The sequence below is a fragment of the Sparus aurata genome, chromosome 4, assembly GCF_900880675.1.
Source record: "Sparus aurata chromosome 4, fSpaAur1.1, whole genome shotgun sequence".
Classification (NCBI taxonomy): Eukaryota; Metazoa; Chordata; class Actinopteri; order Spariformes; family Sparidae; genus Sparus; species Sparus aurata.
In genome coordinates, this window is record NC_044190.1 from 23991859 (window position 1) to 24016209 (window position 24351).

At 38.8% G+C, this 24351-nt stretch overlaps 1 protein-coding gene across 2 annotated transcripts in view; it reads left to right on the forward strand.

Moving 5' to 3' along the window:
• The window catches only part of tub (TUB bipartite transcription factor), a 72923-nt gene extending 49459 nt beyond the window's left edge, over positions 1-23464 (forward strand). For both annotated transcript variants that reach the window (XM_030413645.1, XM_030413646.1), the window contains exons 2-12: positions 3458-3509; positions 6446-6608; positions 8399-8536; positions 11106-11258; positions 13127-13248; positions 14050-14241; positions 14908-15020; positions 19134-19248; positions 19818-19916; positions 20027-20198; positions 21493-23464. In XM_030413645.1, the coding sequence (XP_030269505.1) occupies positions 3458-3509; positions 6446-6608; positions 8399-8536; positions 11106-11258; positions 13127-13248; positions 14050-14241; positions 14908-15020; positions 19134-19248; positions 19818-19916; positions 20027-20198; positions 21493-21626 (1453 nt within the window). In that variant the 3' untranslated portion in view covers positions 21627-23464. The remainder of the gene's footprint in view (positions 1-3457; positions 3510-6445; positions 6609-8398; positions 8537-11105; positions 11259-13126; positions 13249-14049; positions 14242-14907; positions 15021-19133; positions 19249-19817; positions 19917-20026; positions 20199-21492) is intronic.
• The last annotated feature ends 887 nt before the right edge of the window (positions 23465-24351 follow it).

Sequence of the window (24351 nt, forward strand, 5' to 3'; positions counted from 1 at the left end):
GCTGCTGTCCATATGTTCACTGGCGCAGATTCTCAAGTGTTAAGATAAACAGCGACAATTGGGTTCGCTGCAGTATAACTTAATCTCTGTTGACGTAGTTGAGATCTGCCCCTCCAGTGACACTGCAGATTTGAGCTGCAACTTTTTATGGCTTAATTTAGAGTTCAACCTCTTGAAGATGCATCCTGACACCAAACTATAAATCTCGAGGTTATAAAGCATTGTGTCGGTGAAAGGAGAGGTTCATTTAGGAAAGGGGGAATGGATCCGAAAAGGGGGGATGACAGCTCTGTCTCCTAGAAATTACATTCATGGAAACAGCAAATTTCATGAACAACTCTTTATAATGTTGGCAAATTACGTGTTCTACTATATTAAGAAAAAGTTGGTAGTTAACATACCTGACAAGTTGTAAATGACAATGACAGTGATGTTGATACTGAACATATCCTTGAAATGTTCACTGACAACGTGCAGTATTTCATTAGTCTTACTCCAAAATAGGCAGTCTTTAAATACATTATCAAGAATACAAGATCAGGGAATGGTCTTTGTTTATTGGTCTTTTTTAGTAATAGAAGAGACTGTGGACCCGGGAACTAGGGGTGCTGAGTGGGCTGCAGTGCCCCCTAAAAGAAAGCAATATCAAAACCATGTTTTGATGATAAAGTGATGAGCGACAAAGAGCAAATATGAACAGGAATATCCAAATAATATGAAAACTATAGAGAACTGTACTGCAGACTGGAATCTCTGATAACAGTGAGAAACAGGCAGATCTATACCATATCATCGTATACCCTCGTCTCCTCTTTGCACCGTCTGTATCCTCACTGCACTGCATTATCATAAACCATGAGGCTGTTTATTCCGGGTAACAGACGTCTTTGGTGATCAGATCACAGGGGGACAGCTTGTCGGTTCAAATGTGGCATCAGGCGTTACGACATCTCACTCTAAACACACCTCGTCTCTTGATGCAAATGCACATATAGGGACAAACGCAATGAATGTATAACATTTGAAATTACCAAGAAAGCCAAAATAATTCAAATTCAAAAAGACAGCCATTCTCAAGGTTTATAACATTTCTTTTAACTCAACAACTCACAAAACTGGTTGATGTTAAGGTCTGTGGTTGTGCTGGTTGCTTGGACCTGTAGTATGTTGGTGTGAAATTGTTCTTGATTGTTATATTTGATAAACATTATCCTGGCCATTCAAATGAACACAAAAAACATGAATGCTGTGCACCATTTACAGTGACGTTATTATATAGACTGTGACTGAAATCCTGCTTGACTTGAGACAAGATTACTCATCACCATTTAACAAAAGCACAATCTTTCTTCAACCTTAACTGACATGCTTTTGTTTAACCTAAACTCACAGTCATGCACTTTGTGTAGCCTCCAGCCATCCCCAGCAACCTCTTTGCCTTGCAGAGCATTTTTATCCAGCTAAAGAAATGTTGTCTTTGTGAACCCCAAACAGCAATTGTTGTTCAGCACAATGAATTATGAAATCAATTCAAGTGATATACAAATGTAATTTCAGAGACACAGAGTAGGAGATGAAGAAGGAACTCTAACCTCTGGTCAGACCTAGAATGTCTTGGTTGCCATGTTCCTCTTCCTCATCTTTTTCTCTGGACATTATGACAGCATCAGGTTGAAGTCTGATTATATTCCTTTTTTGACCCACTAAGAAGACACTCACTGATAGTGCTGTGACAACCCTCCTTATCTGTGTATGCACATACGCTCTCATTTAAAGCTAGGGTCTACAATCCTGGAGAGCTAGCAAGAGAGCTAGCAAGAGTTGAAAGTGGCACCTCCTCTAAGTTCCACCCCCCCTCCCGTCAGTGCTCCGTCCAAAGCCACGCCCCCACAAACTTGAACGCGCATCTGGCAGTGGGACTCAGCAGTGAGGAGATGCCGGAGCAAGACGCAGCAATTCAGCTGAATTTAGCACGGAGCAGACAGGAAATCAAGCGCCAAAATAACAAACTACATCCAGTTACTTTTCAAAAATAAAACACTCCGTGTTGACACCAGCACACATCGTGAGGCCAGCAGTCTACGTACTGCGCCCTGGCGGACTCGAACCACAACCGGTGGGGATTGCCGGAAGGCGGAACAAAACCAGATTGGAGCCGCAACGCAGTGGACCCCTATCCAGTGGAAATTGGGCCGACTCATTAGCCATTCTCATGGCAAAAAACAACACACAAAGAAGCCAACGTTAGCATTGGGCTAATATGAGCTACAAACGTAGCCAAGTTGGCAAACCTCACATATTTCATGAAAATAACAAATCCCCCTGAAACAAAACAAATAATTACCTGTCAAACAGAAAGAGAGCAACCTCTGCATCACTTTTCAAGCCCTTCACATGCCCCAGTCTTCTCCACCGCTCAAACGCTGCACCGATGTTGACTCGGTCCGACTTCTTTCTTTATCCAGAGCCTTTTTCGTTGCAGCCTTTTCTGCCTCAGGCTTTCTTTTCCTTGACCTTGTGAGCTGTTACAAGTAACGCTGGCTGCATTTTCTCTGCCATTGTAACCAAATGAACGTCTTCTCCTGCAACTCTGTATTTCTGCAGAGGAGTGCGCTAAATTTTTCTGGCAACAGTGAAACGTAACGTGTGCACACGCGGAGGAGGGAGGGACAGAACGAGACATGAAGGCATCTGACCAATCCGTGTTATCCGGGCCAGATGGCACTGATTGGTCAGCTTTTTCTCAGTCCTACAGCTGCCACAGAGGTCCGATTATTTTCGTTCCTTTTTCTGAATACATAATGTATTGACTACTCTCAGGATAGCAGGATCATTTCACCCAGTATAACAAAATGTGTTTCTGAACAACATTACAGACCCTAGCTTTAACTGCCTCAGTGCCCATCGGATGATGCTTATTCTGTAACTGACTGCGTTTCCCATTCGGACTTTGTATCTGAAGCAGTAAAGTAAATTAATTAACTGAATGGTGACGTGTTGCCAGCTATTTTATTCTTTAAGTGTCTTTTTTGTTTTTTTATATGTAAGACATAAAAATCTTCTTCGATGCTTTTAATCCCTCTGTAAGCCATAAATTGTTGCAGGAAATTGTGTTCAAGATAATTCACAAAGCAATAAAAAAAACACCTTTTTAATAACTGATTTACAAACAGAAATAAACACAGCCATGAGGATGATTCAGGGTTCATTGTGAAAATTAAATGTTTTGAAGCAGAAACAAATGTGCACTGAAGTCCACAAGCTTCATTACCATATATATGAGGCAATGAAGCTAAAATACAGTCAGAGTGTTAAGTGTTCAGCCTTCTCTTACAATTCAATCAGACCACTAAGTGAATTAAAAATAAAAATGTAATTCTTTGGAAAATTTGGAAAATGTTATGATAAAAACATCTGTAAAGCACTTTTAACACCATTCTTTCCAATTTCTCTGCAGCACTTTAGACGACGAAGGCACCAACCTCCGGCAGCAGAAACTGGACAGACAGGTACATCTTATACCATCCTTCACTGCTCTTCTGATAATGACGTAACACAGGCAAAATCAATTATAACAGAGCAGTTTTATCATGACACAAACTTCCGCTGCTCCATCATTGGGGACACAAATGGCCAGCCGGGACTTGTTATCTCTTTGAGTGCTGTTCTAATGAGAGGCTGTATGAGGCTCTGAAATATTGAAGATTATGAAACATGTCATAGCCTAGATTAAGAATGTTGTATTGTGATTGGGCTTTATTTGTGTGTACATGTCCATTGTCCTAAAAAGAAAATGTACATATACCCACATCTCATGCTGATAAATCAGCCATCAGTACCTTTCAAACCTTTCATATTATAAGACATTATGATAATCTAGATTCAGGAGGCTAAAGTTTTGCAATTGTCAGTTGTGATTGAACCTTATTGTTATGCCCTCCTTTTTAAAGTGTTTTAAGGTAAAACAAATATTCATTGCTAAGTCTGCATCTTCAAATGGAAATGAATTCAATCAGAAGTGTACTCTATCGTTATCTGTTACTGTGTGTTGATCAGAGAGGTTGGGGTGTATCTGTTAATTGCAGTGATTTTTTTAAAACTTAGATTAAAAGTAAAGACACTGTGTTTAAATATCACTTTGGTAAAAGCTAAAGTCACCCATACACATGACTTATTAAGTGAAAGTATTAAAGGGGCAAGATGTAAGAATTTCAGTTGAAAATGTTCAAAAACTAACTAAAATTATCAAAAAAAAGTGAAGGAGTAGGAGTATCATGACGTTTACGTATTTTGTTGCAGAGATATCTACTGTTTATATCTATCTATCTATCTATCTATCTATATATATATAAACTACACAAAAATAATACAATTGTAGTTAAGTAAATGTACTAACTCACTTACTGTACATTCCATCAGTGGTTACAGGTCTTATAAGTTTCTAGATGTACCCTGTACAGCAAGTAATGACTTATAGATGTTTAAATAAAGTGGATAAATTATTAATGATACAAACGATACCAGCAGCATTTATACTCTAGTGATCTTAAATGACGGGATTCGACCTCTCACTGACATGTATCAGTATGTCTGTCATGTATTTTGATCATAGATTACGTAGGTTTCAGAATAAGCTGACCACCGTCATTAACATGATCAGAATGCAGGGAGAACCAGGAAACCTCAGGACTTTTATCTTTAAACAAAGACTTATATCTCGAAAATCAAAGAAATATGAATGAAATACGTGATAAAATGTATACAATAAGTCAAACGAGTCTCAGGATAAGTTCTCAGTTAAAGTACAATTGATGCAGGAAAAGTACTTTGAATAGGAAACGCCCCTTACTAATAATGCCACGTCAAGTGAAGGTGAAAAGAATGAACGAGTTGGTGTGCAGTCTTTAAATAGGAAGGGCTCAGGTGAACCTAAGCAAGTAAACAAGGTGTGACCGAGAGTAAAGAGCAAATGAGTGATGAGGAGAGGGCAGCAAAGGAAGTGGGGTCAAAAGAATGTGAGAACAAAATGAAAAAGAAAAATAGTAATCTCTACTACATCATGATTTAGAGTACAAGATTTTGTGTGGCAGCCTTAGGCTGTTCAAACAGTTGTCATTGTTTGTTCTCAGCGACATCGTGCCCTGGCTGCAGCTCAACCATTTTCAGCCCTTCTTCTTTACATAGTGCAAACTGCTGTTGGTCTCTGATATCCAGATATTTTTTCTGAAGTAGAAAAAAAGATGAATAGAGTCTATAATCAAAACATTCATGTTCAATCGTGCAGTTGGAGCTGCATCAAATGCTTCTGCAGTTTTTTTTAAAATAATTAATCAATGGGAAGGCCTCTTAGGTGCACTGCCTCACAGGCAAGTGAACAGCTTTTCATCTGTGCTTTAATTAATTAAAAATACCATTCTTATGCTCATTAATCACTTCACCAAGATGTTAACATCAAATTAATTATTAAACATCAGAAATTATTATTGATTAATAGCTGTATTGATTACCATAAAGTAATTTAATGTTAATGACTAATTTAGGTATGAAAATGTATTACATCTTAATTTAACGTCTCGCTCGACAGGGCTTAGAGTACAGTGTGACGCTGATACAAAGCCTCTTTTTTTATTGGTTATCCCTTGTTTATAAAAGAGAGAAGCTTGGTTGTATCTGTGCTTTTGAAACCTTTTATCCTGAAGTTTATGTTTGGTGCCGGCCCACATGTCAGAGCCTTAACAATCAAATCCCCGTGTAAATGCGCCTCCTGTTATTTCCATCGCCGTCTTGGCAAAGACTCGCGCTTTACGTGGATTCTGTAAGGCTCGGATGCTCTGCAGCCTGAACTCTCCACTAATAGAAACCTTCAATATTTGATGAGCTCTGGTTTGAAGACTTGCATATAGCTGACAGATCGTCCAGATGAATAGCTATATCCAGCCTCAGGTCCGGGAGGTTTAGGCAGCACATCCTTGAAACATCCTCAGATTGGTCTCTTGACTCAACAGATTTATCTGAGAATGTGTTGTTGCCAGTTGCTTAAATCCAGCACTCTCTCTCTCCAAAAAACTGTGTGAAGATAACTGCAAGAAAATCTGCGCAGCCTCAAGAGTGTTTATCACAATCAGTTTAAGAGGAAAAATATTATGTGCTCTGTGTTATCTCTGAGGATTTATGTGTTTCACCAGAGGAGTATAAAGATTTGCCTCCTAAAGATGTTGACATGGTTTACTGACCATAGTTGAGTTAATCTTAAACAATTGGCAGCTACATTTCTATATAATCACTCTGCGAGGAAATAGATGTTTGTTTTAACTTAATTTATTCCATTTAACGATGCATAATAGGAGGATGCAATGTTTCCATATGATGAAGCTGTGCCTTCATTACCCCTCTTTTAATCTGGGCCTCTTTGTGCGCACGCCCACACACGCGACCTACACAACAGCGAGCGCTCCTTGAACAGAAGCAGAAGAAGAAGAGACAGGAGCCTCTGATGGTCCAGTCTAACGTGGACGGGAGGTCTCGCACTCGTCGGACTAAACAGAGTGAGGAACAGGCTCCACTGGTGGAATCCTACCTCAGCAGCAACAGCAGCACCATTTACCACGGTAAGCACAACTCTGCAGAGAGCTCAGGCAGAGCGTTTAAGAAACACTGCGCTGAACAATCAAAGATTTCCGGCAACTTCTCTGATGGATCTGTCTCATTGACATGAAGCGACTGTTCTTGGGCTGAGAGAGATTTTATGTTCATGCAGTTTTTGTTTCTTTTCCCAAATAGAACTAGAATTAACCAAAGCCATCGCCAAAATAGATTTTGTCAAGTAACATTCTGCAAACCATGGACATGTTGAAACTTCACATTTCTTTATGTTGCAATTTTACATTTCTTTCTTGTTTTGTTTTTGATCTAGTTAGCTTCAGGCAAAAACACACTGAGTTTTTGGGTTGTGACAACATCATTTTATGGCTTAGAATATCATTTAGGCATCAAAAGCAGGTATTTGTTTACCTAGAAGAGACCCAAAGATGTTACCTACTTTTTCACGTGTAGTCAGACCATCTCCCGCCATGATCGTGGTAACCAAAACGAACATTTTAAACATGGCCATAATGTTTTCCTAACCAAATGGTTTCCAACCAATGGAAAATTCAACCTAAACAAATGTAAAACTTGCACCATAAAGAGCCGTTCAGTTTGAACTTATCTGTGGTTTTGCAGAAACGTACTTGGCAAACGCTTATTTTGGAGACCTGGTTGCACCTTTATCTCTCCCACCTCCTGAGATGAAAATAAGGTCATTAATATGTTCTGAATGTGATATGAGATGTTGTGTTGAAAGGAAATGAAATGTAGATGTACAGACAGTAGCAGCCTATGACAGATTATGTATAAATGTAAACATACTGGTTGTTGGGCCGAAGTAGCACAGAACACAAACCAATGAAACTGTGAATAACGACGCTGTTGCTGTCTTACCAGCCCATGTGGAACCAATACAACACACTGCATCATCCATTACAGGCGCTTTACACTGTGCTGCTGCAAATCTGTCCACTCCAGAGCAGAAGTGGTATTAGTCCTGGGACTGATGAGGTCTCCTTATCTACACCCAGAAAACCAGAGCAGCCATCTAATCCTCCGTTCTGAGGGCCAGTTGCTGGGCTCAGGGCCACAAACTGTCCTATTTGATGCAGAGAGAAGCAATTATATTGACACAATTTAACTCTGTAGTAGGCTAATACACTGATGGAAAGAAGGGTAATAATAACTTCATCATCCTCAAACACAACAATCACAAGTGTATTTGATCTATTCTCTAAGAAAATGGTGATTTTATTCAACAGCTCCCATGACAGTTAACAGTTTGGGCTCTAAGGTCTAGTCAAAGATGAAAGAAAATGCTGTTTTCAGCCTCTGAAATATGGAGATTTCCTGCTTCCCTCTGTTTTATATCATTCTGAACTGAGTATCTTTGGGTTTTCCATTGACAGAAAAAGACTTTAAAGAAATTATGAGGAATTGGGATGGACATTTCCTACAGACATTTAGATGGGCAGATTAATCGATAATGAAAATAGTAATTAGCTGCAGCCCGAGGTGTTAAACAAACCAGTGCAACAGTTGCCTTTTTGATTCTGCAAAGATTGTTTGCTTAACATTTATGACTTTCTAGTTTATTTTGATATAATTATTTTATGCCAGAGACTCAAATAATAACGCTCAGACATACCACTGCTCTGTATTAGCTGATATACAGCATAAACTTTTTTCTTTTAATTCATATTTCTAATTTATTTCTTGTCGCCTGAATCTCTCTTCCACTTCTCTCCTTCTCTGTCCATCGGCCCTGCTCGCCCTCCGTGTGCTGCTGCTCCTCTCCGACCCCTGCGTTTAGTGCAAGAAGCTGAACAGGAGGTGGTCAAGGTGACAGCAGACGTGCAGCCACCTCGCTCGGCCAAAAAGGGCAAAGCGTCGGCGAGCTCCACCCCGCAGACGGGCAGCGAGAAGAAGGAGAGGAAGGGGAAACACAAAGGTCAGCCTGCGAGTATTGAGATGAACGGGTGACAGACAGGAGTGAGGAATAATTAGAGCCGAGAGAAATGGAAGGACTGATTGAATTACAGAGGAGGCGGTCGGAAAAAGGCACAAGATGCTGAAGACAAAACAGACAGGGGGTATTTACAGTAGAAACACAGCATTTATTGCATTTTATTTTGTTTTTAAAAGTATTGTTCTCTGTCTCACTATATTTATGCACCAAACACCAAAACAAGAAGCCGATTCAAGTCATTAGAATCGACCCACAGCCTGAAAGAGAAGAGGCAAAGTCCTTGTAACCCAGCAGCTGCGACTGTCTGTTGAAAGTCCTCTTTACAGTCCTCACATAATGGACGGCCTGCTGATTTCTGAAGCCACATCTGGCAACAGCCAGTGAAGCCGCGCTCTTAGCCACCGCTGTGGTGCCGTGTTGTCAGAGCTCAAATGTCTGTAACGATGTGCGACTGTGAGTGCCGTCGGCCTCCTCACACACCACCCGTAGAGGCGTAAATCAGTCTTAAGATGGAAGAGGAAAAACCGAGTTGAGTTTTGAAATATCAATCAATATTCTGATTGATGTTGTTGCAGGCTGAACGCTGTGTAGCGTGATAGTTAAAATACTTCCCAGTAGATTTCAACACAAAGGGATCTTGTACAGAACAACAAGGAGCTGACACAAGGCGAACACAATCTATGTGACACAGGGTGGATGCTCATCTTTGAAATGACTTTGTCCCAGAAAGAAAAAGGAAAAAAAAAAAAAAAGAGGTGATTCCGCTAGGGTAAAAACATTAATCAGGCCAGTAGCGTCAAAAAAACTCACCGCTGATGGATCTGTCTCACTGCCTGTCCGTCTCACTCTCGCATCTTTGGGAGGACTGTTGAGCAAAGCTGCTGCACTCCCCAAAAACCTCAGCTGCATCGAGGTGGCAGACTAGATGAATATAGTTGTTTTCACATTTCCATGCCAAGAAATTTGTCCCAGGGTCCCCAGTTTGTTAAGAATTGTGCTTTTAGATGTTAAATTACAGAGGGTGTATGGAACCCATGACCAAAATAGTCATACATTATGTCCTTGTGTTAATTATGAATCAAATTCAAGTGGAAATAAATGAATCCTCTTTTTGCTGGGGACACACTAGAACCCCCTTGTGGACCACTGGGGGGTCCCCATGCCCCGCTTTGAGAACCAGCAATTCTCCAAGTTGCTTCATTAATAAGATATTTCAATTTGTAAATAAATATTCGACACCAGATTGGTTTAAAGGGTCTCTGGCTGACATCTCTGTTGTGCTGGTAGCCGGTTGTTGGACTCCATTTCTAAACCAACGCTAGCCACCGTTTCTCCACTAGGGGAGAGGAGAGAGGCGCTGAGACGAGGTCACGTCCTTTGGACCGTGGCGGAAAATCAAAGAATTCCACAGTCCAGCAGCATTAAACAACTTAAACAAATTGTCTACAGGCTTAGACCAGTGAGAGAGATGGAAGGTGTAATTTTTCAAGTAACATTACAATCTGCTGACGTAAGGCCAATAAGAATGTTTTACAAAGAGCCCCTTCGATCAAATGAATTGGGATTAAAAAGAACAAAACAAAACAGCTAGAGACAAGTTAAGTAAAATGCCTATAACAGTGACTTTAAGTATCTCAGTTATGTGTACGTTTTCCATCTAATTTTACTACAGAAGTTCAATGTAAAGTGTCACATTGAATTATCTTTTCCAATGTCTATCACTGAAGTATTGTACAAATTGTTTTTTTTTCTGTCTCCTGTAAAGAATCACACATCTAGTTATTTGATTCATACACATTGACAAACGTTAAATGTAATCCTTTACATTGACTTTATGTGACAGAATAACATGGAAAATGTACGTGTAATTAAAATACTTGATATCGAATTGAATAATTGAATAATAGTCAGTATGAATCATAAATATGCAGATAACATTACATTACAATTTATTTGTGCGCCTTTGCTTTAATTGATTACATTGAATCGCAACAGTGAAGGTGTGATAACAAACTATAGGAATGCTACATGTTTCATAAGATACTGGGTTTATAGATAAACAGCTTTGAGGGAAAATGGGGGAAAAAAACATACTCAAGAAATAAAAAATTCTATTCTACACAAAACACACAGCAACACTGAACCAATTCTGGGATTACCACAAACAAAAAAAAAAAGTGGTGTGTTTTTTCAACTTGTATCCCACATGAGTCAAGAAGAGAAAGGCTTGTAAACAGTAATGAACTTAAAGGCCTGGAGCAGCACAGACATCATGTTCCTTCTCTTACACACAAAAAGCTGAGCAAATAGTAAAGACAGTGAGAAAAAACAGTTACTTTTAAAAATGAGAAGATGGCACAAACACACCCACACAAAAACAATCTTTAAGCAGAGAGTTGGAAGTGTCATCACATCCTGCTTGTATTTGGTTGTATTTCGATTGCAACAACTTAACTGGTCGACTGCATGTAGTGTAACACGAGAGGCTGTTCGTTGAGCAGTAGTGCTGATGGAGTTTTGTGTTATTGTTTGTGGGATTGTGGCTCCGCAGCGATCGATGGCCTGGCTTCCCAGCAGGATGACAGTCAGATCCAGATCCTGACGGTGGGTCACAGCGCCGCAGAGGAGGGCGAGGCCGAGCCCGTCATGAGCTGCACTCAGTCGCAGAGCAAACAGGATCTCCGCGTCACCATGCTCAAGAAAGGTACCGCCAGCGTTTTAAAGAAAAAGGTTCTGTCACTGCATCTGTAATAGCATGAGCTCGAGTCAAGATTTACACCCACGGCAGCTGGTCCACCGCTGAGGTGTGTGTGTCGGGTAGGAGGCTGAAACTCACTGAATCATGTAAGAACTGGAAATAGAAAATGCCATTTTAAGCCTCAGTGTGTGAATGATATAATCCAGACAGTAATGTATGATGCTGACCTATTTATCTGCCACTGTAATGTCTGTTACTGTAAACTTGGAAATTCAGTACACGTGTACATTATTCCTTACATAAACACACTCAGAGATTTCACAGTGAGCAGTACGCTGATATCTTGGACATTTATAAATCATATGTTTGTGCCTTCACAGTGTTACCTATATATCAAATGCATAACCATTGCAGTGTGAGATTTTTTGCAAAAAGTGGTGTACAAGCTAGTCGCTCCATTATTGGAATTATTGAGGACACTATAAATTGCAAATACTGTACTTCTCACTAAACTAATATAGACTGGCCCTACGTGCACACCTCTTCTTAGGATGGGTTGCAGCACTTTCCAAAATGAATCACAAATTGTTTAACTAACAGATCCATAGTGACTAATCTGCCTGTATGGATCATAGATATGTCAAAAAGGTTCGGTGTAGAATACTGTCCAGAATTTTTTAAATATAAAATGACTTTGTAGCAGATTGAAAATGATTTCAGACACAACTCCAGTTCCTGTTTGTTTTCCTTTGTGTTTTTCTAACCGAGAAACTGTTTTACATGACGGACAGACACAGAGGCAGGCTGCTTAAAAAACTAAAAACAAAAGGGGAGCTTTATCAACAGCTTCATTAACAGATGAAAGCAGGCTAAAGAGAATCCAAGAAAAACTGCATAGAAATACAAAAACAACAAACAAGAAAGCCAACAGGTACAAACACTGGAACACAGAGGAGCAACGAGGAGAAAACGCAGGACTGGGAAACAGACAGTGGAAGCACAGATGAGCTGATGAAGAGCAAAGGAAAAACACAGGCTCAAGTTAGCAGGGGCTAATCAACACGTGAAAAAAGATTGGAAAAAATCCTAACAGGAAGACAGGAAGTGTAAAGCAAACAGAAACAGAGATAGATGTAGAAAGAAATCAGTTATTACGTTTTGAGCAATAAGTGTGAAGAATTACAGAAAAATGTCTTGCAATTCGTATGTTAATATCTTATCATGACAGTGTATTTCACTTGCTTGGATCCTTATATTGCTTTTATGAAGATGTCTTTGATGGTCATTTATTTGCAGTGAATGTACATACCTTGCAGCGTACAATGATGATAATAATAATGATGATAATAATAATCGTAATCATCAACTTTACACCTGATAACCGGAGTTAGTTCACATTTCAAAAGGTGTTGGACCAGATTGAAATTCTCTGACCGGTCACAAAATAGTTAACATTATACCTCAATCTGACAATAGACAGTCCTGCTTTAACGTCAGAGATGGGAGCATCTATCGAGCTCAAATGAACTTAAAGGGTCAGTTCACCCAACAAAGAAAATTCCGTACTTATCTACTCACCCCCTTGTCAGTGGAAAGTTCACGTGAAGTTTTGCAGTCCACATGGGGATTGGATGGGGATTTGGGGATTTGAAACATCAGCTCATCACAGGAAACCCTGATCATCTCAAATTGATTGGAGGAGACACTATGTAAACTGTTTTTTTACAGAAGTTTCTAACCACCGCTGAGAGCACTGTTATGTAACACTCAATGAAGTGAGAATGTGTTCCTGTTAGGGCTACTTTTGATACCAATTAGCAGCTGACTAAAAAATCCGACACCTCTTTTCTTTTTTCTATTCCTTGTCTGTAAAGGTATATCCAGCAGTATGAATTTCGATGAAGAAGAGGACGATGATGATGAAATAAGCTCCAGTTCCTCGCAGCTCAATAGCAACACAAGACCAGGCTCTGCCACAAGCAAGAAATCATCCAAGGTTAGATAAAAAGAAGTTCACAGCACACAATTTCAACTCTTTGCCAGGCAGAATTAATACTAATCATGCAAACAGTGACTTCACCAGGAGCAAAAAGAAAAAATCAACAGCTGGACTACTCCTACTTCCTTTTTCTTCCTTAAAGAATATTGGAATTATTTTGGGCTTTTGCGGTTTCTGCCATTTGTTTACATAGATGTCGTCTCAAAAGTTTGGCTGCGTATGTTACAGTGCTGATGATACTGTATGCAGGTGGTTGAACAGTAATCTCATAGAGACTATTTATTTGCTTATAGGGTTTGAATGTTAAAAAAAAAACAACTCTTATTTTGTGAGCAGATATACACTTGAGGCAGAGAGCTTTGTATGAAGCTCCAGGTGGGCCATTGTATATGTTAATGTACAATTCATGTAATCAGACTTTGAAAAATATATGTTTTTGGCATACTTCCGATTACTTGCAACCACAGAGTCTTTGATCTGCTTGATGTTTGAGTTCACAGATTATGTTTAGGTTTAATTGTCCTCTAATGCTGGTGTGTAGAGCCTCTGCAGTTGGCATTGTTCCTGCGATAACAATCGTGCCTTTTTGCTCCTTGTTCCACTCTAATCCTTCTCATTCAGTCTGCACACCGGTCCCTATTTTAGACACGGTGTGCTCATTCTGAGTCCCAGTGGGCGATTTGATCTTCAGTTTCATTACTCAGTTCTATGAAAGTCAACTCTAATGCATCACTCACCAGTCCACCGTCTCACGGGGGGGGGGGTCTTGCCCTGAGCGGGCTGTTGTTTCACCCATAGGAGGTAGCTTCGGCGCCCACCCCACCAGTCAATGAGCCTGCCATCGATGTAGATGACCTTGAGGAGTTTTCCCTTCGACCTGCACCACAGGGGGTCAGGGTCAAGTGCAGAATCACCAGAGATAAGAAGGGCATGGACAGAGGCATGTATCCCACCTACTACCTTCACCTGGAGAGAGAAGATGGCAAGAAGGTGAGGAAAAAAGTGGAATCTTTGTTAATGTGAACAGAGTTAACCAATCCAAACACAGACATACGGAGTATTAAAGGAGACATATTATGCTCATTTTCAGGTTCATTATTTCATTTTGAATTTTCACAAGAACAGGTGTACATGTTTTAATGCTCATATAACACGTCAGTTCTCTCATTCTGTCATTCTGTACTCCCCCTCTGTCTGTGAAGCTCTGTTTTAGCTCCTGTCTCCTGAATACTTTGTTGGATCTGGTTGGTCAGCTCACACGCAACTGACCCAGCACTGCTTGCCATGTCTCCGGTTGCCTCTGTCATGTTTCCAGCTTCCAGTTAGCTTCACTTGTTTTGTGAATATAGGCGTAATTTATTTAAATGTGTGACATGGTGACGTAGTGATTTCAGGAAGTCAAAGGATTCAAGGCGGGAAGTGTTTGAGGAGCTGTTTTTTTCTGTGGGAGAGAGGAGCTTCTGTTGGTACCGACTCTGGGCTATTTAACTCTCAAGATCTTTTTACATACACAAGAAACTGCGTAAGACACCAAAAGAGGGGAATAAGCTGAAAAAGCGTAATAGGTCTCCTTTAAACTATGCTAAAACTAGACAACATGATGGTCCGATAAAGCTCATATTTTACTTATCAGGCTTCTGTCTTGGCTCGTCACAGGTGTTCCTGTTAGCTGGCAGGAAGAGGAAAAAGAGTAAAACATCAAATTACCTCATCTCCATTGATCCCACTGATCTGTCCCGAGGTGGAGAGAGCTTCATTGGTAAACTGAGGTAAGTCCTCACGATCAGCCCACACAAGAAATGATACACACTGGAAGATCATGATAAGTGCTGCCCATGAATCCTTATTTAAACTTTTGTACGTGCACAGCTGCTTGAGTTTTCCTCAAAGTAATAATTAAACATTATTTACCAAACTTTGTTGCAGGCCTTGTTCTTAGTGTTGATACAAATTGCTATTAATATTTAATGGAAATTGAATCTAACAAGAATACATTTCCACATCTAAATAATTAAAATACATTTTGGAGTCTGGCCCCATTCCTTCATTTATAAATTCTTATGAGCCCTAAAAACAGTATTAGTGAGACTAAAGGGAGGTACACAGAACTGCTGCAAAATCGGCATATATCAGCTAATTTATGAAAAGTCCCCTTTCCGAACATCTCAAAACATCTGTTTTCTTCTGCATTTGAATGTTTAAATTTCACTGTGTAGATTGATGTATGTACAGTATGTGTAGACTGTCACATTCATTGCTCATAATGTAAATTTTCCTTGTTCTCACTGACAGTCTGACTTTAAGAAGCATGATATGCAACATCATAAATAGTTTAGAAGCCAATCCTGGTCCATCAGTGCACATTGAGGTTGGGCATGTTTCTAGTTTTGGAGTTAGGGTAAGGTTTCAACACACAGTGCCACTGTGCTGCTCAGACCGATGTCCATTAGAGAGAGAACTCTAATCACTAAGGAGTCGCTGCAGGTTATGCTGTAGCTTATAAGTGTGTTTTGTATTCTGCAGTGTAAAGCCCTGTTTTGATCCTCTGCTCCGGTTTACTCAGTCAAGGTTACTGCATTACACTGTTAATGCAACCTTAAGCACTTCCTTTATCCATTTCATATTGAAAACCCTGAAGTGTATCAGTGAACAGAAAGCCTAATTTCTTAACAAGGCTTTTATTGTGAAACATTTGCAGAAATGTGTTGTGGATCACGCGTTCATACTTCAACTGTTGCTTCTGTCATCTTTTGTCAAGTGTCTTATGAAGTCTTATTTTATTTATAATTTTGATATTAAACTTGAGAATTAGAAATTTAAAGTTGGGTTGTTAAAAAACACGATGTGTTACAGTTGCCCTGATGGACTGTAGTGCAGCTGTCATTCACAGGCTTGCATTATGTTCCTCTTGGGAGCAGCTGAGTCATGTGCAACAGGTATGATGAAATTTGGTATTACTGGTCCACTCTGGTATTAAACCTTATTACAGAAAATTTGTTTGAAAACTTTAATACGTCCAACCCAAGTGCAAAGACACAGAGAACGAACTTCACCGTGAAGAGATGGACATATTGTGTCTATCATTTAAACTTATAATACGTATTCATATATTACAGAATTCTAAATAAGGGAGAAAGACTTGGTACCATTTAAAGGATTTTAATGTGGCAACATATTTCCTTTTTTACGTATGCCTTGTTACATGTGTGGAGAGGATTGTTAACCAACAGCACCTTTTGATTAATGTACATAATTCAAGCAACCATATAGTAAAAGAACCAAATGTCCTGTACTCTGTAACCTCATGAAAATGTATAATTTAGACAAACGTATCATTGTATGAGCCTTTTTTATTCACCACTTCAAAGGTCTTGTACTGTGTATACCTTCCTCGTACATGTCCATGAGCCGTAAACTCCAGCAAGGCCACAGTAAGACTGGTATGAAGTGAGTAGTGACATGATCTTCAGAGACAGCTTCAAGGCTGCATTTGTGGCTCCATGGAGACTCCTGGGGAGTTTAATCAAATATGGCTCTGCGCAGCCTTTAATCTTCAGAGCCAGCGTCACCATTGGTCAATGCACTCTCAAACCTTTGCAATCACAATCTCAGTTGATTGATGGTGATCTAAATTTAAATGAACAGTGACCTTTCATCTAGTGCTTCTCAAGAGTTGCCCTCGAGGACTAAATGAGGTGTGGCCTATCAGAGGTATAAACAGTCTGCTGTGTAAAGCTGTGGCTTTGAAAAGCCTTTTTGAAACCATATTATTTAAATAAGATGCACATATATAGTACATGTAAAGCACTCCAGTGAGCTTCCTGGTTACTGGTTACACTGTTGTGCATTTTAATGTATTAATGTATATTTAATGCTGCAGTGGTGGGGTTTACATAGTCACTGCCTCAATATGAACATAACACAAGTGCAAATAGTGTATCTTATAAATGTACAGTTTTCATGGGGATCATACATGAATGGTAAATTAGCTTTTTAGAGTATTTCTTTTTACCTATACCAAGAAGGATATGTTCTCACCCATGTCAGTTTGTTGTTGGATCTCGGCCCAGAAAAGACCCCATTAAGTTTTGGTGTGGAACTGGTTGTGGATCTAGGAATGGATCTAGGAATGTTTTCTCCCTTTCTTTAAGATTCTAAAAGAAATAAAAATTATATTCAGGTGGCTGGTTTGATTGAGTACAATTTGATGCAGATCCGGATAGTAAAAAATCCTGATCTAGTGGATTAACATGTGTTTTTTGCCACTATATGGCAGCCAATATAATTTTGGATTCAACTTGGTTGTGCTCTATTGGGTAGCATTCTAGTTTAATTCAAAATATGTCTCTGGTTTCAACATAGAAACATTTTTAGAAATGACGTGATCAAAAGGTTATTTTGTGAGAATGACTGACCTGTGTGAAGACTGCTGTTAACTATAGATGAAATTCACTGGGTGCAGTATTTAAATGACCAGTAAGTACTGCTACTCTGCACATGAGAAGAAGAAGGAAGTGTAACGGCTTGTGGAAAATGTTGGTGAATTGCTTGGGGAAGCATATCTTCAACTAATAAAAGTACATACACATATGAAAAGGATACGCATTATTTACACAGGTCTTTGCATAACGCTACTGGATAGTATCCTATGGGAGAGTTAAGGAAGACCATTTCTCAGCAGGGCAACAGTGCAGCATTTTCCACACCACAAGCAGTATTAGACATCTAGGGTAGAGGATTTCAAGGTACAGGATCAGTAGAACATATTCTTTATCTGTAGTAGATACATAAATGTTTAACACCACGTGAATGCTCTCTGTAAGGGTTCATCAACAGGCAGCTATCTAGGGTAAGAAGTCACTAAAAAACAAAACACTGGTCTCCTGCTTCCCCCTCTGGTGCAATGACTCATTGTCAGGATCTAGATCTGATCGTCCTCCTGCTGGGAAGCCGGCCATCAATCCCTGCTGAGCCACAATCCGACAACAGCAACCTCCATTAGAGCACAACAGCTACATCACTGTTAAACAATCAGTCACAAGAAGGGGTGGGGCCATTATTTTATAGATTTATAGATTAAACATTGGCACTAAAAGGAAACATTTAACAAGAAGATACTCAAATTTTGTACATGATTATATCAGTTTGAGAGAATAAAATGAGAGTACAGCTCTTAGAAAAGCTTTAAGTATAAGTAAGAGGAGGCAGTCAGGGGGCATTTCACAAGTGAATACAGATTGGATACATTGTCTGTGTATTTGTAGTAATATAATATAATAGTTCATGTTTCCACCTAGTGCATGACATTGCATCCATTATTCAGTGTTGTAAAGAAGTACCCAAAAGTCATCATGAGTAAAAGTAAAGATATTGTGTTAAAATATTACTGTGGTAATAATGAAAGTCACTCACTTGAATAGCACTTGAGTGTCACTCTAAAAGCATCTGATATGAAATGTACTTAAATATAAAAAATACAAAGAAGTTAGTAAATTGGACATATTTACACTATACTGGCCTCGCGGATTATCGGATCTGAATCAATTATTATTATTATTATTTTATTTTTTTTTATCCGATTTGGGATGAAATAAAAGTTTGAGAATGTGCTGTGTTGGCTCTGATGGGGCATACAGCAGGCATAAACCAGAAACTAGGTACAATATTTGCCTCCAAATTGTAGCAGAGGAGAAGTGTGAAGAAGCAAACAATGAAAATACTAGTACAGTGGTTGAGTAAATTTATTGTGTTATGTTTCATCTCTACCATTACTATCATATTATGCAATTTGGCTACACAGACACATTGGGAAAGGCTCTTTCCATGTCGGTTCTCTCAGGCAGGTTATGAGACCTCCTCATTCTGTTATGTTTTCTCTGCAGGTCTAACCTAATGGGAACTAAGTTCACTGTATACGACAGCGGTCTGAACCCTATGAAGAGCACCACCAGCCTCGAAGCTAGCAACCTGCGCCAAGAGCTAGCAGCCATTTGCTATGTGAGTCGGTCATAATCCTCCTTAACCCCAAACTCTGCTCAGGGTTTTTAATATCTTTGAAGACAAATGTTGACAATAATATACATGTGATTACATGTACAGAGATAATGTTTGATAATGACTTGCATAGTTTAAAGTAATAACAAAAAAACACTTAATGAATATAATTTATTGATTTAATATGAGAGGTATGTGTGATTTTTTTTGGCTTTGAAAAAACATCATCCAGGTTAATGCGTCTGGTGGCCTTTGAAAGGGAGAATCCTATTTCAAAAGTCTTGCTCATATAATCAGAGAAAGACATCCATCTAACTAACTGATGAGTCAGGGCATGTATTCAAAAATCCAATCATATGTTTACTAAGGAGAATGATCTTATCCTTTATTGCAGTCAGAGGTCACTTTTAATGGTCCACTTAACATAACATTTGTAGTATAACTCTTCAGATCAATACATGCAAATGTGTCTCCTGGTGTGATAAAAATGTTGGGCATTTTGATTTGATTTAGTTTCAGATGAAAAGTGACATATTTGATATTTAAGATAACGTACTTTCTTTCAACTCTAGGAAACCAATGTCTTAGGGTTCAAAGGACCTCGCAAAATGAGTGTCATCATTCCTGGAATGAACATGGACCACGAGAGAGTGTCCATTCGTCCACGTAATGTATGTGCTCCCTACTACTTGATAGCCACACCTGTGCTAACTGATTTAACTTGTAACTGTTCTGATGTCTGCGATGTCCTCATCCGAAATTCTATTCCTCTTCATTACAGGACCATGAGTCACTGCTGGCCAGGTGGCAGAACAAGAGCACAGAAAGTGTGATTGAACTTCACAACAAGACGCCTGTGTGGAATGATGACACACAATCCTACGTGCTCAACTTCCACGGCAGAGTCACTCAGGCCTCCGTCAAGAATTTCCAAATCATTCACGACAACGACCGTGAGTTCCAAACCTCTACACGGTGTTGGTGTTTTGTATATTTGCCCACATATTGTTATACTAAATGACAGAAATGATAATACGCAACAAGTTGACCTGATGCTAAAAGTGACAACTGGTCAGTTTTTTCTACCATTATAATTATTTATATAATGCCAATTTGCAACGAAAGTTATATTATTATTCTTGATTATTATTATTTGTCGCATTTAACAATCATTCTCAGTCAGAGGGTTGCAGGTAATAAATATCCAAATAAATAAATCGACAAATAAACAATGGTACCTCTACTTTGGCGACTTTTATTTTGAATATGAAAAGAATAATAATATAACTTTTGTTCCAAATTGGCATTATATAAATACAACTGACTTGACTCTTATTCTCACTGGTTGAAAAAATAATAGCGCCACTATTTTGCTACTTTTATTTTGAAAATTATAAGAATCATAAAAAAACTTTTGGTGTGAATTGGCAATACATATAAAGAAAATTACTTGACTAGACTTTCATTCTCACTGGTTAAAAGGATGCCTGCCAGCCAATCAGAAACAATTGTTTTCCATGGTCATAGTATTTGTGCTGAAATGCATTCACTAATATGCACCAAGTAAAGCAACACTGTAGTAAAGGCACTCTGTAGGTTTTCTTTTTAAGATGCTATTTACTATAATTGTGTTTTAACAATACAGTAACCTACAGTTCTCAATACCAAACAAATGGGATATTACAAAATGCATGAATGACATCAATAAGTTCAAAAACAAGCAATATGTAATATTACATAACCATTAATTTATTAAATAAAAAAACTCATTACAAACTTTATTTCATCTCTTGCATAGGGTGGTGGAGAGGGAGGGAACATCTGGGATGTCATGGTTATATGGTCAGAGCCTTAATCATTTGCCTGCCAGAACAACCAGACTGTTGAACATCTGCATGGTTATATTAAATATTTAAAAAACTATGGAAAAGATCTTACTTCTGAATGTACACACAGGAAAGTGTAGACCAGGGTGAACTTAAATGCAGGTCTTTCAAAATGAGGCTTCACACCACCACATGCTAAGGCAAGATAAATAAAACAGTAGGACTGGGATACTAGGAATGACTTATGTGATGCATTTTAATTAGGTAAGGAGGGGAAAGCTGCAAAATCAACTCAGATGCAATCTTTTCTGCCTGTAGTTATTTGTTACGGATGAATTACTTGTTTCATTAGTTTTTATTCCATAGTATTGTTTCCAAGCAGGGTATCCAAAATGTGTCTCCTGGTTCTTCTCCTTTGCAGCTGACTACATTGTGATGCAGTTTGGCCGCGTGGCAGAGGATGTCTTCACCATGGACTATAACTACCCAATGTGTGCCCTGCAAGCCTTTGCCATTGCGCTCTCCAGCTTTGACAGCAAGCTGGCCTGTGAATAGATCCCAGCCTGAAGTTCGGTGGAGAACTGGTCCATCTGTCCTCTCAACAAGGGCTGTTAATGTATCTCTAGTGCAGGTTTGAGATATATCCAAATTACCCAGTATGTTGGAAGTCCTGCATATCCCAAAATGCTTTATGGGCCTCAAGTTTTATGTCTGTATGTGTGTGCGTTTGGGGGGGGGGGGGGGGGGGGGGGGGGGGAAGAGGACCTTGGGATGGACTTGGTCAGCGGAAGAGAACAAGCACAAAGAGTTGTCCACTTTCAAAATCAACTTGTTTGTTTGTTTTGATAACTATAATCATTTTGTACTGTACCGGCATTATAAAAACAAACACTGTTACTTTATGTAGTAGTTAGAGAAATTTAACATTTCTTTCTCTGTAAATTATAACTAACAATTACACATCTGTACGTTTTAAAAGTTGGATTTTATGTAATCTGCCACACAAGAAACACAGTGTCACACTCTTGCTCAAGCATGACTACTTCTTATATAGTTACTGAATTAAAACAAACATGCACGTCACAATATATTTATTTTGTTATTTATGTATTTATTACATGTTAGTTTTGTTTTTCTGTTACCATTCGCAAACGATTTCAGCAGTATTGTCTCAACGGACCTGCAAAGCACATGAATTAGCATCACATGAAGGAAAATGTCTTGTATCCACAAGAAAACAAATTAGTGACATTGGACATGAACAGGGCAAAGGCATGTTACACTGTGCCATGTACCATATACAATATCGTGTCACAGTGTCATGTATGTGAATGTATAGGATGATGGTGCACTTTACTTTGAAGTCTGTGGTGGATGAGATATAGCTGTACATACTTTATTGTGCCTTTGAAGACTAATTCCAGTGTTACGCTTTGGCCATAGAAATGAGCTGAGCTTGAATTGGTCTTTGCTACTCTTGCCGTCCTCACATGAGACATTTCTCTGTAGCCACTTTGAATTCAGATGTCTGATGCAGAGTTTGTTTAGACTGATTAAGTAGCTGGAATTGCAGCATCTCCAGAAGATAATAATCCAAAGTTCACATCTACCGGACAACATTTCAGTTATTTCAGTCCAAATATATTTAAATTGCATTAAGGGCCGAAAACATGTTACACTAAAAGCAAAGGTTTTATTTAGATTATACTGTCAATCATGCCACTGATAAAATATCCAAGGCATTGAGGCTCACAGTTGTGTTCATATCTTCTGACATCTCCTCCTGGAAACAAAACAAACTGAAAACAGATTGACCTACTGCCAGCAAACACACAGTAACAGTACGAATCTGCTTCGACACTTGCATATTTCATTCTTGCTCTTTACATCTTTGATTAATTTTATGCTCCACTGAGGGGGAGTTTGGTACATTCCTCATCTGACTGGTCGTATGTTTCTATATCATGTGGTTTATTGCTGTTCACATTTTTACTCAAAATTGTATTCCTCTCGCTCCTTACGGGGAATTATACTTTCTCAAATATATGACAGTATTTTGTATTTTACGACCTTTAAAAAAAATGCTGAATGAAGGCAAAGAACAATCTCTGATACCGCTGTTGTTACTGTTGGTAATGAGGAAGTCTTTATCAAATGTGCTATTCTTGTACTCAGTTGTGTTCTAACTATTTTAAATTTCTATTTTAAAATTGTTGATACTCTTGCTGTAAAGTCTGCTTTTCATACATGTGTCCAGGAACCAAAGGTTCTGTCACTTTCTGTTTTTAGTGCTCTCGTTGTAATGTACAGTTAATGGTGTACAATTTGCTATGGTGGTATAGACACAGTCCTTTGATCATGGAAAAAAAAATAAAACTTCAGTAAGTCAAAAAGTGTGTTTGTTTCTCTCAAAAGACAAAACATCCAAGACTAGTGTACCATACTCATACTGTACCATACTCATACCTTACCATACTGTCCCATTCCATACTTATACCTTACCATATTGTACCATACTCATACCTTACCATACTGTTCCATACTCATACCTTACCATACTGTACCATGCGCATGCCTTACCATACTGTATCAGACTCATTTCTTACTATAACGTATCAAACTCATACCTTACCATACCATACCAGAAGTTCTATACCATTTAGTAATGCTGAAATCTAGTTACAAGGAACAACAATTTGTTGTTTGCGATACCAATTAATTGAATAGTGCCCGTATTAAAAATATATCTTGAAAAGAAAGGAAGGAAGGAAAGCAGGGAACATAAAATGGCAATTTAAATTTCCATCAAATGTCAGAAAAAAAAAATTTAAGTAGACTTTTCTTACAGCTGACATTGTGTTTCAAATATGTTTATTGGGAAACCAATCTGACTACCAGAAGAAGCACAGCTGCAAATTATTGTATTTATTGTGGCTTTTATATGTAGGTGTGCTAAAAAGTCAAGCCAGTGAGTCACTGGAGCTGGAGTATCTAAATGAATAGCAGCCATTATTGTTTTTAGTTACACCTGAGTGTGACAAGTCAGACTGTCCACAGAGAGGGGTCTCTTAGTCAAAGTGACATGTTCCATGTTTGCTGCAGGGAAACTGAGGCCTGATGAGAACAATTGTGCTGCCTGTGCTGACAAACTGTTTTACTAAGTTACAAATATTGAACCATTTTCCCCAAACGTCCCTGTGGAGAAACACAGCAAACTGAAATGTAAAATGTTTAGCTTTTTGGTTCAGCATTGATTGTAACAATCCTATTCGTGTCAATT